General features: G+C 41.0%; 2 protein-coding genes across 2 annotated transcripts in view; one reads left to right on the top strand and one right to left on the bottom strand.

Moving 5' to 3' along the window:
• Nucleotides 1-41: 41 nt before the first annotated feature.
• b9d1 (B9 protein domain 1) lies at nt 42-3,048 on the bottom strand. The gene is made up of 7 exons (XM_046415595.1): nt 2,832-3,048; nt 2,600-2,668; nt 2,113-2,224; nt 1,855-1,951; nt 1,706-1,768; nt 1,087-1,154; nt 42-606 (listed from the first exon to the last, which is right to left on the bottom strand). The coding sequence occupies exons 1-7, from the start codon at nt 2,892-2,894 to the stop codon at nt 452-454; spliced, it is 627 nt and encodes a 208-aa protein (XP_046271551.1). The 5' UTR covers nt 2,895-3,048; the 3' UTR covers nt 42-451.
• An 89-nt stretch (nt 3,049-3,137) lies between these two features.
• cacna1ha (calcium channel, voltage-dependent, T type, alpha 1H subunit a) overlaps nt 3,138-18,169 on the top strand; it is a 146,246-nt gene continuing 131,214 nt past the window's right edge. The window contains exons 1-2 of the mRNA XM_046415589.1: nt 3,138-3,310; nt 5,925-6,010. The gene's annotated coding sequence lies outside the window, so the exon portion shown is untranslated. The remainder of the gene's footprint in view (nt 3,311-5,924; nt 6,011-18,169) is intronic.

The following is an 18,169-nucleotide window of genomic DNA, read 5'->3' as shown; positions in this document are numbered from 1 at the left end:
GTGTCCTGCGTGTGCTCGTTATTTTTTTTTTTTTCTTTGGGTCTTTGGCCTTAAACTAAATACAGTCTACCCAAACATATAACAGTGGTTTGTGTATATGACATATGCTCAGTTCGTTCAAACATGGAACACTTCAGAGGTTAAATCCACATTTATTTAAAAAAAAAAAAAAAGGTAAAAATATAGCAAATTAAAAAGTCAATACCATATAAATACTGTATCTGCAACTTGTATTTCTAATAAAATTACATAAAACCACATATACTAAAATAACATTAGGCACAGGAGTGTGTGTATGTAGGTTGTTACCCCTTGCATTCTTCCCACTTTGTTTCTGTAAAAACGCTGGTATTGCAGTACTTTCCATACAGAGGAAGTAGAAGTATCACTTCAGATTTAACATGACTGTTGGGTTTTTATCATTATGGGAATCAAACAGTCTCTTATGTTACTACATGTTCGGTTGTTCCTCTGTCGACCAGCCGGATGTGGCATACTGTGTGCTCGCAGGGTTTGATGGTCCTGTGTCATAGCCCAGTTTCTTCATGTCTTTGGTCATGATTTGAAATGAGACGGTGACGAAGCCTTGGGAACGAACACGCGTCACTGCAACAAACAAATACAGGATAGATATTATACTGTAAAACAACAGCCTACTTTGAAAACTCAGAAAAGTACTTTATTGTGCAATATAATGAATAAAAAGCCATGTGGTTTGTATATCAGCTATGGTATACAGCATAACAGACATAATTGTTGTAATGTCACTGTTTTTGTAAAATTTTGTACCTATTTAGAGGTAATATAAATTACATTTGAGCATTATACTCAAAGTTCCATGTGTCCACTTGTATTTACTGGTGAGAACAGCAAGTCCCTGCTTTCACACCACAATTCTCTGGGGTGGTTCTTATAAGTGACTCATTTTACAATGAATGAAGGTCAAGTAGTTCATTGTTTTTCACACAGTTTTGTACAACTGAAATGTGTTTCTATATTGAGATGGAGGGAACCGTTGTGCAACTTGTTAGTCTTTACAATGTTAATAAATAAATACATACATACAGACATAAGCTCACAACAAACCTTCTCTGCCTTCACCCTGGGCCACTACTTTTGGGTCTGTGTACTCAGGTCGGCGTCCTAACAGCCAGCTAAAAGAAAGGAAAAACCGTGTTAAAACTCCAGACGAGAGAGACAGACTTGACACAGCTGCTTATATACACTATATACTGTAGACAGATGGACATTGTTTTGTTTGTCTCATTCTGTTTCTGATGAGTTTTTAAAAAGTAATTTTCTGACTAACTTTCTTTTTCATAAAGAAATCTTGTCCTGAGTACAGGAAATTACTCACTGATGTACATGTCATGAGATAAAGCTGTTGTTGCTATTTAAATTGTAGATCTGAAGATTTTAATGTGCACATGTTCAACTCTAATAGCTTATTATGTTGGTGGGAGCTGACAGGAAGTGTGTGTGTCTTTTCACTGCTGATAACAGCAGCTGGAAAACAATACACACTGATGTGGAGTATTCTCAGCACAGAGGACTCACATACACACACACAGGAGCGGTAAATATTTGATAATGCTCAGATGTCAACTGCTTCTCCCTGCAGGCACATCTTAGCAGCAGCAGCAACACCACAGCTGCTTAGACAGAAAACTAAACCCACAAATATTGGACTGTTCATACATCTCACCTTGTGAATTTCTGAAGTCTCCATGTGGGCTCAGGAACAAACATGGGGATGATTCGTTTATGCCTGTGAAATAATAGCAAATAACAGCTTCTTCTCAAACTGACAAGGAAATGACCAAAAAAGAGAAAATGCATAGAGTGAATACTGACTGTCCAGGTGCGAAGGGGATGTGTGTCGCTCCATAGCCCCTGACTACATCGTTGCCAAACACATCCGGACCGTACACGCTCACCACAAGCTGAGGCCCTGAGAAATGAAAATCGAGTCATATTTTGTGTCTTCCACAGCATAACTTTCATGTAACATGATTTCAGAATGCATCATTTGAACCTCAGAAATGTTAATCAATAAAATGAAAGGAGGCAACAGTGACAAACTTCTTGTATGTGTATGTGTGTAATGCTCACATCCAGAAGGGTTTGTACTCTTGAATGTTGTCTCCAGGGGGAAGTTCCATATTAATTTGTGTGAAGACTGACTGCCTTTACAGGTTATTTGAGTAATGCCTTCCTCCAACCCCTAAAGAGAAACACAAAGTAAGACAACCAGACATGGTTTTAACTGTTCTGTACTTTAATATTAAGATTTTCATGCATGGGAAGAAAGTTCTAAGTTATCTGGACATCTGAACATTATAAAATACACATATTTTTCGACCCTTTGGAGAGTTTACTGAAGAGTTAACAAATGCAGCTTGACTAAAAACAAAACAGAAAACTTTACCATACATGTTGAAGGGTTTAATTATATTTTTGCTGAGTTTCTAAATGCAAACATGCAATGCACTGCTTGAGTTCAACTAACGAGCAGTATATAACTGGTTGATCAGAGCATTAAAATACTAATTTGACATTAAACCTAAACAGCTCTAATGCCAAGTAACCAACTACTCACCGAAGTAGGAGCCCAGTCGTGCCCGTACACAAAGCAATATTTGCAGTACAAGTTGTCATACTCTGGAAACTGAAATGAAACAAAATATAACATTCATACCCAGGAGTAATGATACAAAAACGCAAAATTCAGGCCAATTCACCCCACGATGTGGCTAACTGTTACGTGCTTGTTGCTCATGCTAGCAGGAATTAGCTGCTATGCTAGGCTAAAACTATGGAGCACTACTCACGTTCGCTCCCTCAATTTGTCCATTCACTGTGAGAAGAAACACTGACGGATTGCTTGTAGCCATCACCTTTCGGTTACTAAACAAGAAATGTATTGCGTCTTTGCTTCACGAGTAATTCAATCCAATTTACAAAGGTCCTGCTGCGAATCATTTATCTAAACCCTGTCCGTTGCTAAGGCGACGTTTGCTCCTCCTTACGGCTACCTGCAGGGTTCAAACTGAACAGAAGCGCCGAAGCTGTGCTGAAATAATCCACAATATCCGCAAGATGGCAGCAGTGGTCCAAGCTCAATTCAACGCCGTTCAGACTGTACCTGAAGCTGCATCCACCGGCACCGGAAGATAAGATCTACACCGTCACAGGGCTGCTTTGAAACTGCTTCAAAACCCACGTGGAGAAAGAGATTGTCTGCCTCTTTGTGAGTAAAATTACCCAGAAGAAGGCCTCGAGATGTGGTTAAAAGCTTTAGAAATACAAAGTAAGTGTTTTTTTTGTGTGTTGTGACTTTTGTAAAGCAAATGACATCGTTTTGCTGGTGTGGAGAAACGGGAAGACGGTGTTTGTTTGTTTGTTTGTTTTTCTGAGTTTTTCTGATTCAGTGGACTGGTTGCAAAGCAGACATTTTGATAGGTCACATTAGGAAACTCACAGGAGACAGTAAAATATATAAATTAAAAGACACACACACACATTTTATACTTGGGTTGGCAGAGTTATTTGCTTTGGGTAATTTTGACTCATATTATCGGTATTCCTAAAATCCACCCTGAGTTTCTGTTTCTCTGTAGCCAGAGCCACAGTATGATGTCATTTATACACGTCTGGAGGACATGCTGTCCTGTTGGAAACAATAATTACAGGAGGCCATGTGTGATTTACCCACAACAGTATATTGTTGAGAGGTGTGCAGCCTATCATAAAGGACTTTGGGCTAAAAATGGTGAATACTTTAGGGCACTTATGGGTAAATGTATCCATTTGCTGCCTTTGTTCAGACAATTATGTTTTACTTTTGATATGCAAAATCAGCTGTTTCTATCAGCTTTGGCAGATACACCAATCATTTATTTCTGTGTCAGTCTGTCTGTCTCACTGTCTCCCCGCTACCCTCACGTCTCTTTCTTTCTGTCTGTCTGATAGGTTGCTGTGTGTCCTGCTGTCAGACAGCAGCGGGACCCCTGAATCTCTGACCTTTTGCTACTGCCTAAACAGCAGCTCTCTTTCCATCCTCCACCCTTTCACTGCTCTGTTCACTGGCCCTGCTGAAAGCTTGCATCAGTTCTGCTCTGCTTCTCCAATCTCAACCCCTAACCACCCTCCATTTTTTTCTCTCTTTATAATAAAGTCAGGGAAGTATTATCTTGTCATTAGTAAAACAAATCACAGGTCAGCAGTCAGACCATCAGCCATCCATAAAGTTTCAGTCTGAGACAAGTAAATGCTCCTGAACAGCTCCTCAAAATTTCCTTTCTCCAACTCTCTCATCTCTTTCCATGCAGCATCTGTCCCCTTCCTCCAGTGCATACCACCCCATCACTTTTTCCTTCCAGCATAGCCCCATCCCACCGGCCCTCCATCCTCTCCACCCACAAATTCTGTGTGTGTTTTGTTTTCGCACTTCCTGCAATCCCTCTGTCCTGGTTTCATCTTCAGTCATCTTCCCGTCTCTTTGTCTCCTCTCACCAGCATCTCCCACCTCTTTATCCGCAATGTCCTGCCTATTTTCTCTTCTTCTTATCCTCCTCCTCCTCAGAACCGACTCAATGTCTTCCTCCTCTTTTGAGAATATAACATACCTTTCATTCTTCTCATTCTTCTCTGTCTCATCTTCCCACTGGCTACCTGTCCCTCTTTCTTCTCATCTCCCATTTCTCTGACCCCCTTTTGTTCGTCCTCCTCCTTCCTGCCAAATGCCTGATTTAGAGTCAGACAGCCTCACGACTGGCGGCCCAATTAAAGTCAGCGTGGAGTGGCCAGTCAAAAGGGGTCATCTGACTGTGTGGGATCTCATTTGTACCAGAACTGAAAACTCATTCAAATTATGAAAACTACAGAGTGATTTCCTCCTGATTTCCTTCCTTTCAAAAAAACGAAGCCAAAACTCCTATTGCACTTTAAAAAAAAAAAAAAAATCTCGTTTAGCTCATGGGCTAATTTTCCAAGTGTCCACACTGACAGCAATTAGATCAACTCAAACTTGCTTTAAAAGGTTCATAAAGTTGTCACGCTAAGAAAATTAAAAAAACGATAAAAAAATGATACTGCTGAATGCCGATATTGTCTTGTTGGTATTGAAAAGTATCAAAATATCAATTCTTCAAACAACTTTAGCTGACATTCATATTCATACAAACATACAAACATTCATACACAATCTGAACCAACATTTGGTCACATATTAACATACATATATTCACATCTTGATGTACATTTGTTTTGATAACCTGCCAATATTCTCCCGACTTTTCAAATAGAGTTTTTTTAAATGAATGCACTAGAAGGTCTGTGGACTGTGTGTCATATCACTATATTATGCTGTTCACTCCTTTTGCAAACCCACCCCTTAAGAGCCTTCTTGCAGCCTTGTTTAGTGCGATCTGCAGTCTCCTCCGATCTCTCTGAGCAGCACGCCGCACACTGCGCAGCAATAATTAATGTGACTGTAGATTAGACTATGATTTATTACCTCGAGAATGTCTTTAGATAAAAAAAAAACCTTTGCGTTCCAGCCATTCCTGCCATCTTCATCAGTCTTTTAGAAAGATGTATACTGAGCCACCCATGAGAGATTGTTTTGTATTTTTACTCCCAATAATTTATTTCAATCTCTTTAAATAAAAACGTTGCCATATGTTCTCCCTCTTGTCATGTAATCATAATTTTTGTTTTGTTCATATTTCATGTGAATTTGTTATTTTCCATCCCATTGATGACACAACTAAAATCACTGCGCTATATACCTTAGAAGTAATCCAGCTTTGTCCACAAACAGCTATTGGAGGCAGGAACACACACTTCACTGACTGTGACTGGAAGTAACAGTACATGTATATTTTATGTATTTTATGAGATTTTTTTTTTGTCTGTCACAGATCATGTAGTGATCTCATGTCCGGAGGTCACAGCGTCTTGGAAAATAAAATCATCTCGCTGAAGTGGCCTTCACAGTGTCTGCTGGGTGAGTGTGTTTCATCCAGAACAGAGGTGGACAATGGAGAGAGCAACAGAACGACAGATGACGAGGTATGCTGGGAAAGATGGCTCGTCTGTTTTAGCCGCATGCACTCGCCCCACAGATCACTAAGGAACTGTCACAAAATATTATGTATGACAGCCATAATTCAAGTCATAATTATCCAATTTTCAAACGGGTGCACACGCAGAACAAGCGATGGAGGTTAATGTCTCAAACTGTGTTTGGCTAATGGTCCATGACCGCTGGTTCACAGATTTTTTCCCCCTAAGAGGAGGCCCCGACACGTAACCTGCAGCCGGGTCACATGATCGGTAGAAAATACATATGTGGGTGTGTGTTGAGGGGGTGAGCAGGAGGAAGAGGAATAGAGGCGGGAACCTGCACACTCACTCACCAGGTGTGTTGCCTCATTAGACTTCCTGTCAGGATGTCATCTTCTTCACTCTCCTGTTAGTTTTGTTACTAAAGCTCTCTCTTACCCATCACAGCAGCAAAAGTGTAAATGATAACAAGAATTATCGCTGAATGACATTTAGCTGCTTCACTTTCTGAGGCCTCCTGGTATTATGCATGATGTCACTGTCACACTGTCATGTATTAGTAAGCTAGGTGCAGCCTGAGAGCAAAAGAGGTAAAGAAAGAGAAGTAGAGAGGAGACAGGTATGGTTTTGACAGGATTAGAAGAAATATTTCCTGAGGTTTTGTTGCTACAGATAACAGCATGCCGCCATTAAAGAGTTTCAGACTATATAAACTACCTTCAGAAACTAACAAGGAAGATTCCTTTGCACTACTCCTGTATTTAAGCTGTGCACTCATTCCACTCCAGCTGTTCTCAGTGGCTTTATGAAGATAGCTACCTGTGTAATGATACCTGTGACAGTCAATACATTCAGCCTGTCTGTTGCAGCCCCTCACATTCAGTTTAATGAGCTGTCCTCCTCTCTGTCTCCGTCTCTCGTTCTGTTTCTGGCTAAACTGTCTGCAGAAGTTTCTTGTCTAAGTTGTCTGCCTAACCTCAACTGATTTCCAGTGTGTCTGAATTGTACCGTTTGGTGTTTGGTGCATGTGTGTCTGTGTGTGGTGCATGCATGTGGGTGAGTGTCTGTGTGTGTGTGTGTGTGTGGTCCGTCTTTGGCCCAGTTTGAATCCTCTATTCCCTCTGGGAGAGGCACCAAAACTCCACATCATATTTTTAAACTGCTGCTCTCCCCCCACCCCCTCACCCCTCCCCCCTTGCCCTACCTCTCCCCAAATGTCTCTCTGCCTCAGTCTCACTCTTGACTCTCAAGGGCCCATGTGTCCAGAGTCAGGCTGCTCTGATTAGGCTTAAGGCTTCTTCTGATTGTCATGAACATTAGAGCAGGTTGTCCAGTGAAGAACAAACTTTATTCATGCTCAAGTCAATAATTTTAGCCTCAAAGGAAATTAGTTCAGCATTTTTGGAAATATGTTGTTTTCCTGTCTGGTTGAGTTACATGAGAAAATTGTAGCCAGGGTAACGTTTGAAACAACTGAAACAGCCAACCTGGCTCTGCTCAAAGGTAACAAGACTGTCCTGCTAGCTCCTTTAAAGCTCATTAATTAAATTGTTATATCTTGATTGTTTTGTTTAATTGAAAAAACTGAGGTGTAAAATCACATGTCGTGGGATTATTTCTCACTACCTTTTTATGTAGACTGTGTTGTCATGACAGCCATAGCAAAATAGATGAGTACCACATGCACACATGTACAGGCTACTACCAAGTATAAGCTGTTGTCATTGTGGAAATGAGTCTTCTGTGAACAGGAAATTGATCTACAATCACGATTGCTTTACCCTGTCAAATCAAAAAGCTGTGCTGCTTTGCCGAAACAAAACAAAAATACAAAACTCAACATGTGTTCAATTGACAATAAAATAAGGGCTCACTGAGAGAGGTACTTAAATTTTCAAGCAGTATCAACCTTGTCTTCTCCAAGGGCCTGTTGTGCCCACAGGCTACCACGCTGCTCTGTAACCTCTACTGTCCTTGACTGAGGATGAGATGAAGAGACCAAGGGAAGAGGGGAGGGAACAAGGTGGCACAAGTTACAGGGCCAAAAAAGAAAAAGGAGGATGTTGGTGGGAAAAGACAGCTGTTTTTAAAGTACCATAAAGGAGTGAGGGAGGGATTGGAGAAGGAGATGTGGCTATGAAGAACTCAGAGGGGAGGTTATTTAGATATTCATCACTGCAGTGAGTCTTTCAGGTCTGCCTGGTCTACTGAGCTGCCCAGTGGTGAAGTAATAAGTCATGGCTCTGTTGGCTCTGGTTGTTAAAGGCAAAAAAAAAAAAAAATCCACCAGGGAGATTAATGTATTCCACCTTGTTGGACAGGAGCACTTTCTATGTGTTACATTTGCTATATTAAATCCGTGTTTAACCATCACTGCCACTTGTTCATTCCCAGATTATTTTGTACATCTGTTTTCAAATTAGCTCTTAGTCTTCTGTGCAGTACTGTTGATTTCTTGTAATGGTGGTCGATCTAGGAATTAAGCTTTTCCTGAGTTAGTTGGAAGCTGCTGTCTAAAGGGCCAAATCGTTTTTGCAAAGCTGAAAACATGTACAGAATGGCATATTTGATACCAAAACCTGAACTACTCTAAAACACAGAATATCACAGACCTTGCCAAAATGTGGGTTTGGCTAAATGAACCTAAAAATCAAACTATTCCACTATGTTTTGGTTCCTTTACGGGCACGCTGCTTCTTTCCTTTGCTCTCTGCGTTGGTGTTTCACTGAGGCTGGAGCTCAAAACGTTTACAGCCACACACTCATACAGTGTCACATAGACGAGACCCTCTGGGACAGCTCAGTCATCACAAAAACGGAATTTAGAGAAGTTAGAGCACAGAAATTTTCAAATGACTTGTGAAACACTTTGTCTTACCAAATGATTTTGTTAATTGCTGTATTGAAGCCCTTTCTCAAATTAAAAAAAAAAAAACAAGTCATGTGCTACATCGAATTCATTTATATTTATGACATTGTACAACAGTCAGAAAAATTTAAATGGAAAACACAGAATTTGCGAAAAAATACAACAGACTTTGGAAAAAATTACGACAGATTTCAAAGGGCGCCACGTTTATGACCTAAATACCTGCAATGTGAAATGTACAGTTGGTATAAATTTAGTGCTCGAGTGTCAATCCAGTCACACAATCACATCCTTCATATTGTCATGTCAAAAAAAAATAAGCTGCTGTCATATTGTAATAACCACCATTAATATGTTAACATTTTGATGTGATTATTTATTCATTAGTTTATATAGTTTGTGGCACAGTAAATTATGGTTTCCTTGTACGATCTTGTGCTTTATAATGTAAATTAATGTTATTTTTTGAATCTTGAATGATCACAACCAAACCATATAAAAGTTACATTTTAAACAGTATTCATATGTTTCAATTGTGTGCAATCGTTTGTTTGTTTTTTTAAATGGGGCTATCATATACCAGCTGGTTTCGTGTGCTCATGTAGCTTTGTTAGATTTGACACGGTCTAAAATCTAAAGTCATAACAATTTTGGAATGATGCACAAATGCAGAAAGCCTCAGCATCCAGCCTTGCTGCTGTGATTACAGTACAGCCAATAGGAGGTAGAGGGGAAAGACCAGAGAGGTGCTGTGATCTACTTGTATATTTCTATGTGCTAATCTCTCACAGCTGCTCCAACACCTGGCAGTTTCTCAAAAACATCTGAATTGTTGACTGAACAGAGATGCACCTGGAGGAATATACTTGATGGAAAACGTTAACTTCTACCAAGCTGCACCATGCAGAAGGAAATGTGTTGGGCTGCTTGTGCTCGTCATGACAGGTCGGGCCATACACATCAATGGCGTCCTGCTCAGCTGGTTAGCTAGCCTCTCGTCCGTGAGTAGATGCATTCTTTCCTCTGTGAAGTGATAGTGATAACTTCCAGTTTCCAAACATATCTTTTAATGTGGTAAGGGAAATGGTGCAGGAACTCACAACAACTTGTGCAGGATTGATTCAGAATAACAATACTCTCTCACAACAGAGCTGATAGGCACGCAGAGAATAACAGAAAATCATCAAGAAAACTGCTAGACGTAACAAAGTGACAGATTTGAAAAATTACCACTGAATGCTGTAGGCTTCAGTGATGGTATAAATTTTAGTGCTGTCATCGAGGAACTTTCAGTGTTTAAATGCAGTGCATTCATGTTTAAGGTTAAAAAAATCTGCAAGGCTGAGCTATTAAAAAAAAATAAACAAAGCTGTATCTCTCTACATTTGGCCTCATCGTTGTCTTTTCATGTTTTTGCTAAATGAGGACAGCCTTTCATTCAGTGTGTTCCCAGCTGTTAAACATGATCTGTAGTTGGTCAGATGCCATCTTGGTGAAATCATCAGATTCCATTATTGCTCAGGATAGCTCTGAAGCAGCCAAGTACAACAGGAACATTTTACAGTACCAGGTGCACCAAACAGCGTGAACACAGACTACCTCATGATGCTCTCATATAAAATACACTGCTAAACTAATAGAAGAGTGGTTTCGAATGACTTCCCCAGTCACTTGATCTGAATGTAAATTCAATTTTCTGGGAAATGATGAAACCTGGAGTGCTCTCTCCACTCTGCTGTAGGACTTGGAAGCCCAAGTAGGATATTTAGCCTTCGTTTAACCAGGCAAGCTGTTTAAGGAGCTATTCTTATTTACAGGAACAGCCTGAGGGGAGTAGCTGTAGAGGGAGGCTGGGTTACACATATTCAAACACTCAGCAGCAGTTAAGTGCTGCTACAACACTGTTAGGGGCTCACCAAGCTTCTTCTGAAGTGACGGAGATCTGGAGAAATGCGTGTTTCTTAATTTTGGAGATTTTGTTCAACTGAGTATTGCTTGACTCTGAGTTGAAGATGCAGACATATGCTTGAAACACAATAGTTTGTAAAAAGTGTATGACTGTTCTGTCCAACCACTGTCATAGAGAGATATTGAGATAACTGTTTAAATGATGGTGATGACAACAACAACTCACTTGAAACAAGACAGATGTAGTTGTATGAAGAAAGAAAAGGTGTATATGCTGTGCTAACCCCACACAGCTTTCCAATTGCTGTGTAAGGTGGGAGTGATTGTCTCACTGTTAAGTGTCAGAGGTGTCCTGTCTACACCAACATTGGGAATTTTTGGTTTTGACATAAGTTTATTCTGTTGGTTATGCTACCTTTATGTCCTAATGGAGTTACCTTAATGACTAGTTGTTGTAGTGTTCATGTCAGTGTGTAGGTTAGAATTATAATTATGAAACCCGGGTTTCTCTGAAACCTCTGAAATAACCAACTTTGCGTTTGAGAATGCAGTGATATACAGTGACATAATGCAGTGCCCAGAAACCAAACTAATATGGACGACAACAACAACAACAACAACAGAACTTCCTTTAAGCTAATTGCTATATTTTAACTTCCACCATCAAATTCTGCAGGCACACAGCCATTCTGAGCTAGCTGTTGTCTAGCTGATGTAAGCCCTGAACATGGGAATCTTTCCCATATTTAGCACCCATCCTGTAAAATGCCAATGTGACATTAGTATGTTGTGGAAACCAAGTAACGGCTGCTGTGAATAGAATATTTAGGATTTGCTGAAATTGTTCAGCTATAATCTTATCTCCAGTCTTTCTGATTTGTGCAGGATCACAGTACATTAAGAGCAAGAGCCGGTGCACACTTTGTCTCAGGGAATCGGTTAGCTCGATATTACAGGTTTAACAATTTTATGCCATGTTCTGAAAGCTGTCACGTGATGCCACATCTAAAAAAGGCTCTTACTTAGCTGATCAAAACGTGAGCATGTCACCGCAATAGCTGGTCACAAACTGATGCCTGCATACAAACACAATTAGGTGAGCGTATGTGCACTCAGACACACATGCTAAACCTTAATATACAAACACTGTAGTGCTTTACTGTCAATTTCAGCTTTTTAACATGCATCTCTAGCAGCATTTCCCCGACAGAGAAAAAAATCATGACATGACTGATAATGACTTCCATCTGCTCTGTGTACAGCATGTTTGCGTGTGTGTCACAGATCACGTTGATTAAAATGGCGGACTTCTGCATGTTTTTTTTTTTTGCTTACAGCGAGTATCTGCCCTCAATAATTAATCGGTAGATGAAATGACTCAGGTAAACACAAGCGCTGTGTCTCAGTCTGCACAATTTTGTGTGTGAGTGTGTGTCGGCATGAGTAAAAGAAAGCAGGTCAGGTAAAAGTGCCATCGATTTATGACTGGCGTCTGAGGAATGAAGAATGCATTTATTATGGAAGCTCATTAGTAATGTATGCACATCTGTATGTGTGTGAGGAAAGGAAAGAAAGAGGGTGGAGGGACAGATCATCATCATTTATGTGGCTCCTCCATTAGCCTGAGTGCTTCTGTGACAACATAATGGCCGTCGCCCAGAAAACAGGGTCACTGTAGTTATGAACACACCCGGCAACTGCTGATGTCAGTGTAGTAAAGTGGGTCCCAAAGTCCCACTTGGCTGGAGCGAGTGCCTATCCACACACACACGCACACACACACACACACACACTCACTCACTCACTCACTCACTCAGCTTGGGCAGAGCAACTCTCTGGGATTTGAGAGGTTTTTGAAGTAATCAATAATGAAAGAAGCTATGATGGGAAATGAAAGACAGAGTGAGTGAATGGAGGGAAACGGTGAGTGGCTGAAAATGAGAGAGACAGAGAGTGATGGAGAGCCCTCTCATGAGAGTTGTTTCCAATACAGTGTAGTTACTATATAGTTATCCATTTTCCCAGAAAGCATCTCTGCTGTAAGATTATATGTTCCATCATAAACGGATGGACTGAGATGTGATCAAGATGTTTTTCAGGATCAAACTCATATTTACTGTAAGGCGGGTCAAAAGCTGACCTGGACCTACCATATAGGCAGTGTGTGCGTGTGCCCAGGGGCCCCTGAAAAGGAAGGGTGGATTTTTTTTAAATGTCAGGCTCCACAGAAATAACACAAAGGTTGCCCCATTCTTCAGACAAGTGTAGACAGCCTGAGGTTTACACAGCGCCTCACAAAGTAACACTTTTACGGCTTATCAGTGAACACACCGATTGTCATCTGAACCAAAAGTGTGAAACAACAAATCATTACGATGCACACGCTGATGGAGTAGCTAACTTTATTACTGGTTAGTTATTGCCTGTTGGTTTATTGCAGTGTTGGTTCAGGAACCCAATGTGGGATGTTGATCCATGAACATATTCCTCTTGGCAAGTTCACATCATAAGGAGACTATGAGTCTACTTTTATTTAGAGAGCAAACAGATAATTATCAGCCTGATTACAGCAGACCATATAGAGAAGTGTGGAGGAGGCGAGAACCATATTAGCAAAGGTTGCGGCTCATCCCTCCCCGATCAGCTCATTTTGTTGAACCAGTGCAAGAGTAGAAACTTGATTACAAAAAGACACACAGAGGAATGATAGATGTTAGGTGTCTGTGTTAATGTGAAATCATGAAAAACTGCGTGTATGTGTGTGTGAGTGGAACCATGTACACAGCAACACATAAAGCTGTATCACTGTGTGTGTGTGTGTGTGTGTGTTTCTATTAGAAATGTACAGAGCAGCAGGCAGGGTCCCACAGGCAATAAAATCTATATTTCAAGAGCTGCAGAGATGCTGTAGACGTCTGTGTACTTCTTTGAAGAGGAGTACTAGAAGAGAGGGAGGAAGGAAGGGAGGAAGGAGGGGGTGTGTGTCAGGGGTGGGGGGTGAAGGGAAGGAGGTTGGAAGAAGAGGCCAAGGACTGGAGAGAAAGAGATGGCCTGGGGGGAATATGACACATTTAATGAATAGAGAAGGATGGGAAAAGAGTAAAAAAATATGTGAACTGATCATAATCTCCAGAGGCACGCAGCAAGAACAAGTGCTGGTAAAACAATGCTGCCAGATCCTATGCTGGAAAACAATGCTCTGCGTGATAGCTGGCATCAGACACTGCTGCTCAGCAAATTACAGAAGAGATTAAATGAAAATTATGACTCATTTATCTACTGTCCCTTCATTGTCATGGTCTACAAAGACCCCCTCGACACACTTTGAACATTTGCAGGGGCATGGATTACAGACAGGGTTTACAAGATAATTTCCCACATACATCAATGACTCTTTGTCGGCATCATTGTTCAGTGAAGTGCTGTAAGACAGAAAAAAAAACTTTCAGATGACTGACTTCCAAAGTTTCAGCATATGACTCATTCCAAAGGAGTTCAGATAATCAAATAAAAGCTTATTGAGTCATGAGAAAAAACACAAAATATTAGGATTACTTTGATGGGGTTTTTCACGTCTAATTCTTTCCATTTATGGTTAGCCTAACATTGTGTGCCTTCGTCATTAATTTCTTCTTCGACTCTTATCCTATGCAGTATAGACTAAGACCCACCCTCTGCAGTAAGTTGTTATTGTGACTGAAAAGGAAAGGAGTTCAGAACTCTTGTTTAAAATGTTTTAAGAAGCTGACCATTGACCTAAGTCCTTCATTCACGATGTTAATTTGTTGATTTTACCTGTTTTCTCAGTATCCTTTATAATAATAAATGTGCTTAAGGATTCCCTCGGTAGAAGTGGAATGACATAAAATGGTTGTTCCCATGCGGTGATGTGCAGGTGGACTCCAGGACTCTGAGGCATCACTCTTGGGTATGCTTACAGGTGTACGAGAGCGCATGTGAACCAACCACATCTATGAGGTTTCAAACTTTCAGCCAGAGAGGGCAACTCAACATTGGTCTCGGTTACTATCAAAAACATTTATAGACAAGAGTTCATGTCGATATTAATTATACTTGTCGGGAAAAGTCCCAGTACCGCAAGTGGGGACAAAACTGACCACAAAAACATTTATCTGTAGCGCAGATTTGTGTGACTTTTATTTTGTGGGTTTGGACAACTTAACCTCTTGATGGTAAAACGGACAGTGGCTAGTGGCACTGACAGATATAAGCACCTAACTGCTCATGTGCAGTACATGGGGTGAGTGCAGATGTGTGAGCTGTTGTGTGGAAGATGTTCAGATGATCTCCCCACTGACAATGAGAATCTTTGAAACATGCAAATGCAAGGCATTTGCTATGCCAGAAAGATAACACCATGGGACAGGAGGTTAATATAGAAATGAATAATAAGTGCTGTTCATGCATTTGTATGATTTGTCCTGGTGGGTCACAGGAGAGCAGAATGACGCTCTCGCTGAATTTACGATATGCTTTCAGTCGTTTTTCTGCACTATTATCCCTATAGGGAAATTCTGTCAGAGGAAAGAGGCATTATTCTGACCACTTTCAGAAAGGACTTGATCTGTGATAACAATCAGCAAACCAGTCCCCGAAATCAGGAACATGCATATGGAAGAGAGAGAGAGAGAGACAGAGATATTCTGATATGACGTGATCATCCACATAACAAATATTTTGATGTGTCTGAACACTTGGTGGGAATCAGCCATGGGAGTGTTTGTCCCTGTCTGTGCAAAGTCCCACACTTCCTGCATGTGCGTGGGTGCATGCATGTGTGTGTGTGTGCGCAGGCATGCATTAACTCATTGCAGAGTGGATGGTTATGCTCTCAAACAGCACTGTCTGGTTGCATAGCAACAAACTCACCCCTCTCCCCTCCATCCCCCTCTCCCTCTTCTTCTTCTTCCTCTGTGTGAGTGTTTGAACTTACAGCGTAACCTGAAAACATTCTTAATGCTGTCACACGCTTGCATCCCAGTGCGCCTCCTTGCTTAAACGTCACCACAGCATGTGTGTGTTTGTGTGTGTTGGTGTGCGTGTGTCTGTGTGTGTTACGTATGCCTGTTATCTATGGATCCCACAGAGCCGAACACATGAAAGAGGAAGAGAGAGGAAGAAGTCCTCCTCCCAGCTCTGCGGTATCACTGACAGAGAGAAGCGGGGAACTCGAATGAAGCCAGTGGTTCAGCTTTATACTGTGTCTGAATATTGATGTTTTCACTCTGAATATCAGCGAGGGCTTTAAAGTCTGCCCTGCTCATATCTAGTAGCTTTTTAACTTTCTTCTTTTCTTGCTTTCTTTCTCTTCCTTCATCCTCTCTGTTCCTCTTTCCTCTGTCTTCTCATACACAGAGTCTCTGCTTTCACAGCAAAGTGGGAATTCTGTGTGTCTTGACAATCACATTATCCCCCCCCCACACACACACACACACCCACCCTCCCAACAACCACCCCCTTCTCCCTCCCAATCTACCCTGTGGCCTAGATAGAGAATTATGCATAACTTCTTCATTTGCCCCTGCAGCTAAAGTAGTACACTAGATAATTCACAGCAGTAACAGATGCAGCAAAACTGAGTCTTATCATTCACTTGAGTGCTGTAAATACCCTCCTGATGTTGCCACTGTCACCAGATAACATGCCGCTCTGATGTATGGATGTGTGCGACACATCCAGCCTAGAGGCAGCATCTCCATATTGAAGAGTAATCATGACAGGGAATGTAATTATGGACATGGTTCAGAACGGCAATCCCACACAACTGCATCTCCAGATTAGACTTATCTGTGGTGTAATTGTGTGTTTACAGACGGTTCACTACATGTGCCTGCTAGGTGTGTTTTATGTGTGCAGGAAGAGTTGAAGTAAGGCGATGCCTTGCGTTGGCTGTGGCAGTATGCAGTTTTATGCATTCAACAATATGAGACGATTTGGATTTGGATAAACACGATTGTAATGTGGTATCTCACTGTGCAGCCGGCAGTGAGCTTGTTATGACCCAGTAATCCAAACATTAATAAAAAGTTAAATCCTGCCAGAGGAAGGCAAAACAAAGCAGGGTTGGCGGAATGCTAATACTGTCAGCTGCATTGCTCTGCATAAGAGCAGCAACTCCAGATAAAAGGCACTTCATATCTTACCATATTAAAAATGATTGGTGCTGTTTTAATAACTTAATATATCACCTGCTGGATGCAAGATGATGACTTAAGATTGGGTGTTAGAAGAGGTATTTTTGTTGCTGAAAAAAAACAAGACAGAGTTGAAAAGGGAGTGAACTTTGGACACAAGGTGAACACAAACATGACTCCAAATGAAGGCTATTATCACCCCATATCTGTTGCATGTGTAAATAGACAATAGACAACATGTTAGTCTGGTGTTTACAGCTTGTTTCTGTTACTTATAAAATCCAGGTATTGTTCTTCTGGCTCTTCACCTTGAACACAAGTCACTTGGTCTCAGTCTCTTCATACTCTTCATAGTTTTAAATCAGAGGTTAGTTTAGATATATGTTAAGGTCTTGTCTTATATTGTATGTTCTATATGATTGGAGTTTTATCCCTTCTTAGGGTGACTTTAAACTAGTTCTGACATCCCGAAACAACATCCCTGCTGTGAGGAGGGCTGCAGGTGATGGAGGGAAGGTATGGGAAAGGGAGCAAGTGTGGAAAGTAAATGGGGAAGGGAAGAACGGCTGATGTAACAAGAGGAGGAGGAAGAGTCACTTCAGCATCTAAACCTCTCGGAAACCATCTTGGCCTGGCTGATTGCATAGGTTGCTTCTCTGTGTCCTCTCTCTCTCTCTCTCTCTCTCTCTCTCTCTCTCTCTCTCTCTCTCTCTCTCTCTCTCTCTCTCTCTCTCTGTCCACAGCCTCTCTCTGCTGTCACAAGAGTCACCTTGTGAGCAACCTGCACTGAAGTTACAAGACAGTTTTGGGGCTGGAGCGTTTTTGCACTGCACTTTGCAGAGATCATTTGTCAAACAAGCATTGTGAGTGCCGAACAGTGAATGTCTGAAGACAGCAATATTTTGTTTGCCTGTCCAGCTGCCTGTGGTTAAGGCTGCTGATGCTACTCACCCAGTTAATTTATAGCCACTGAAACCAACTCTGCAAGCAGCTATGAGTGACTTTTGCCTTCTCAAAAGTCACAGAAAATCAGCTGGTAATATTTTTCTCCGATATGCAAATTAACAATAAGCTATTATAATAGTTTTGTTTTACCTCAACTCTTTTTGAAAGCAAAGGCTGTAAGCACACTTTTTCAGTTTAAACAAGTAAGTTGTTTAAGTACCAG

This window comes from Scatophagus argus, chromosome 16, assembly GCF_020382885.2.
Source record: "Scatophagus argus isolate fScaArg1 chromosome 16, fScaArg1.pri, whole genome shotgun sequence".
Classification (NCBI taxonomy): Eukaryota; Metazoa; Chordata; class Actinopteri; family Scatophagidae; genus Scatophagus; species Scatophagus argus.
The sequence above is the reverse complement of the archived record's forward strand: the minus strand, read 5'-3'. Positions and strand labels throughout refer to the sequence as shown.

Excerpts from the sequence above, each read along its gene's own strand:
- b9d1 (XM_046415595.1), bottom strand. The coding sequence starts at position 2,894 with ATGGCTACAAGCAATCCGTCAGTGTTTCTTCTCACAGTGAATGGACAA. Across the intron at positions 2,669-2,831 it reads GACAAATTGAGGGAGCGAAC|TTTCCAGAGTATGACAACTT; the intron begins GTGAGTAGTGCT and ends GTTTCATTTCAG. Across the intron at positions 1,769-1,854 it reads ATCCCCTTCGCACCTGGACA|GCATAAACGAATCATCCCCA; the intron begins GTCAGTATTCAC and ends ATTATTTCACAG.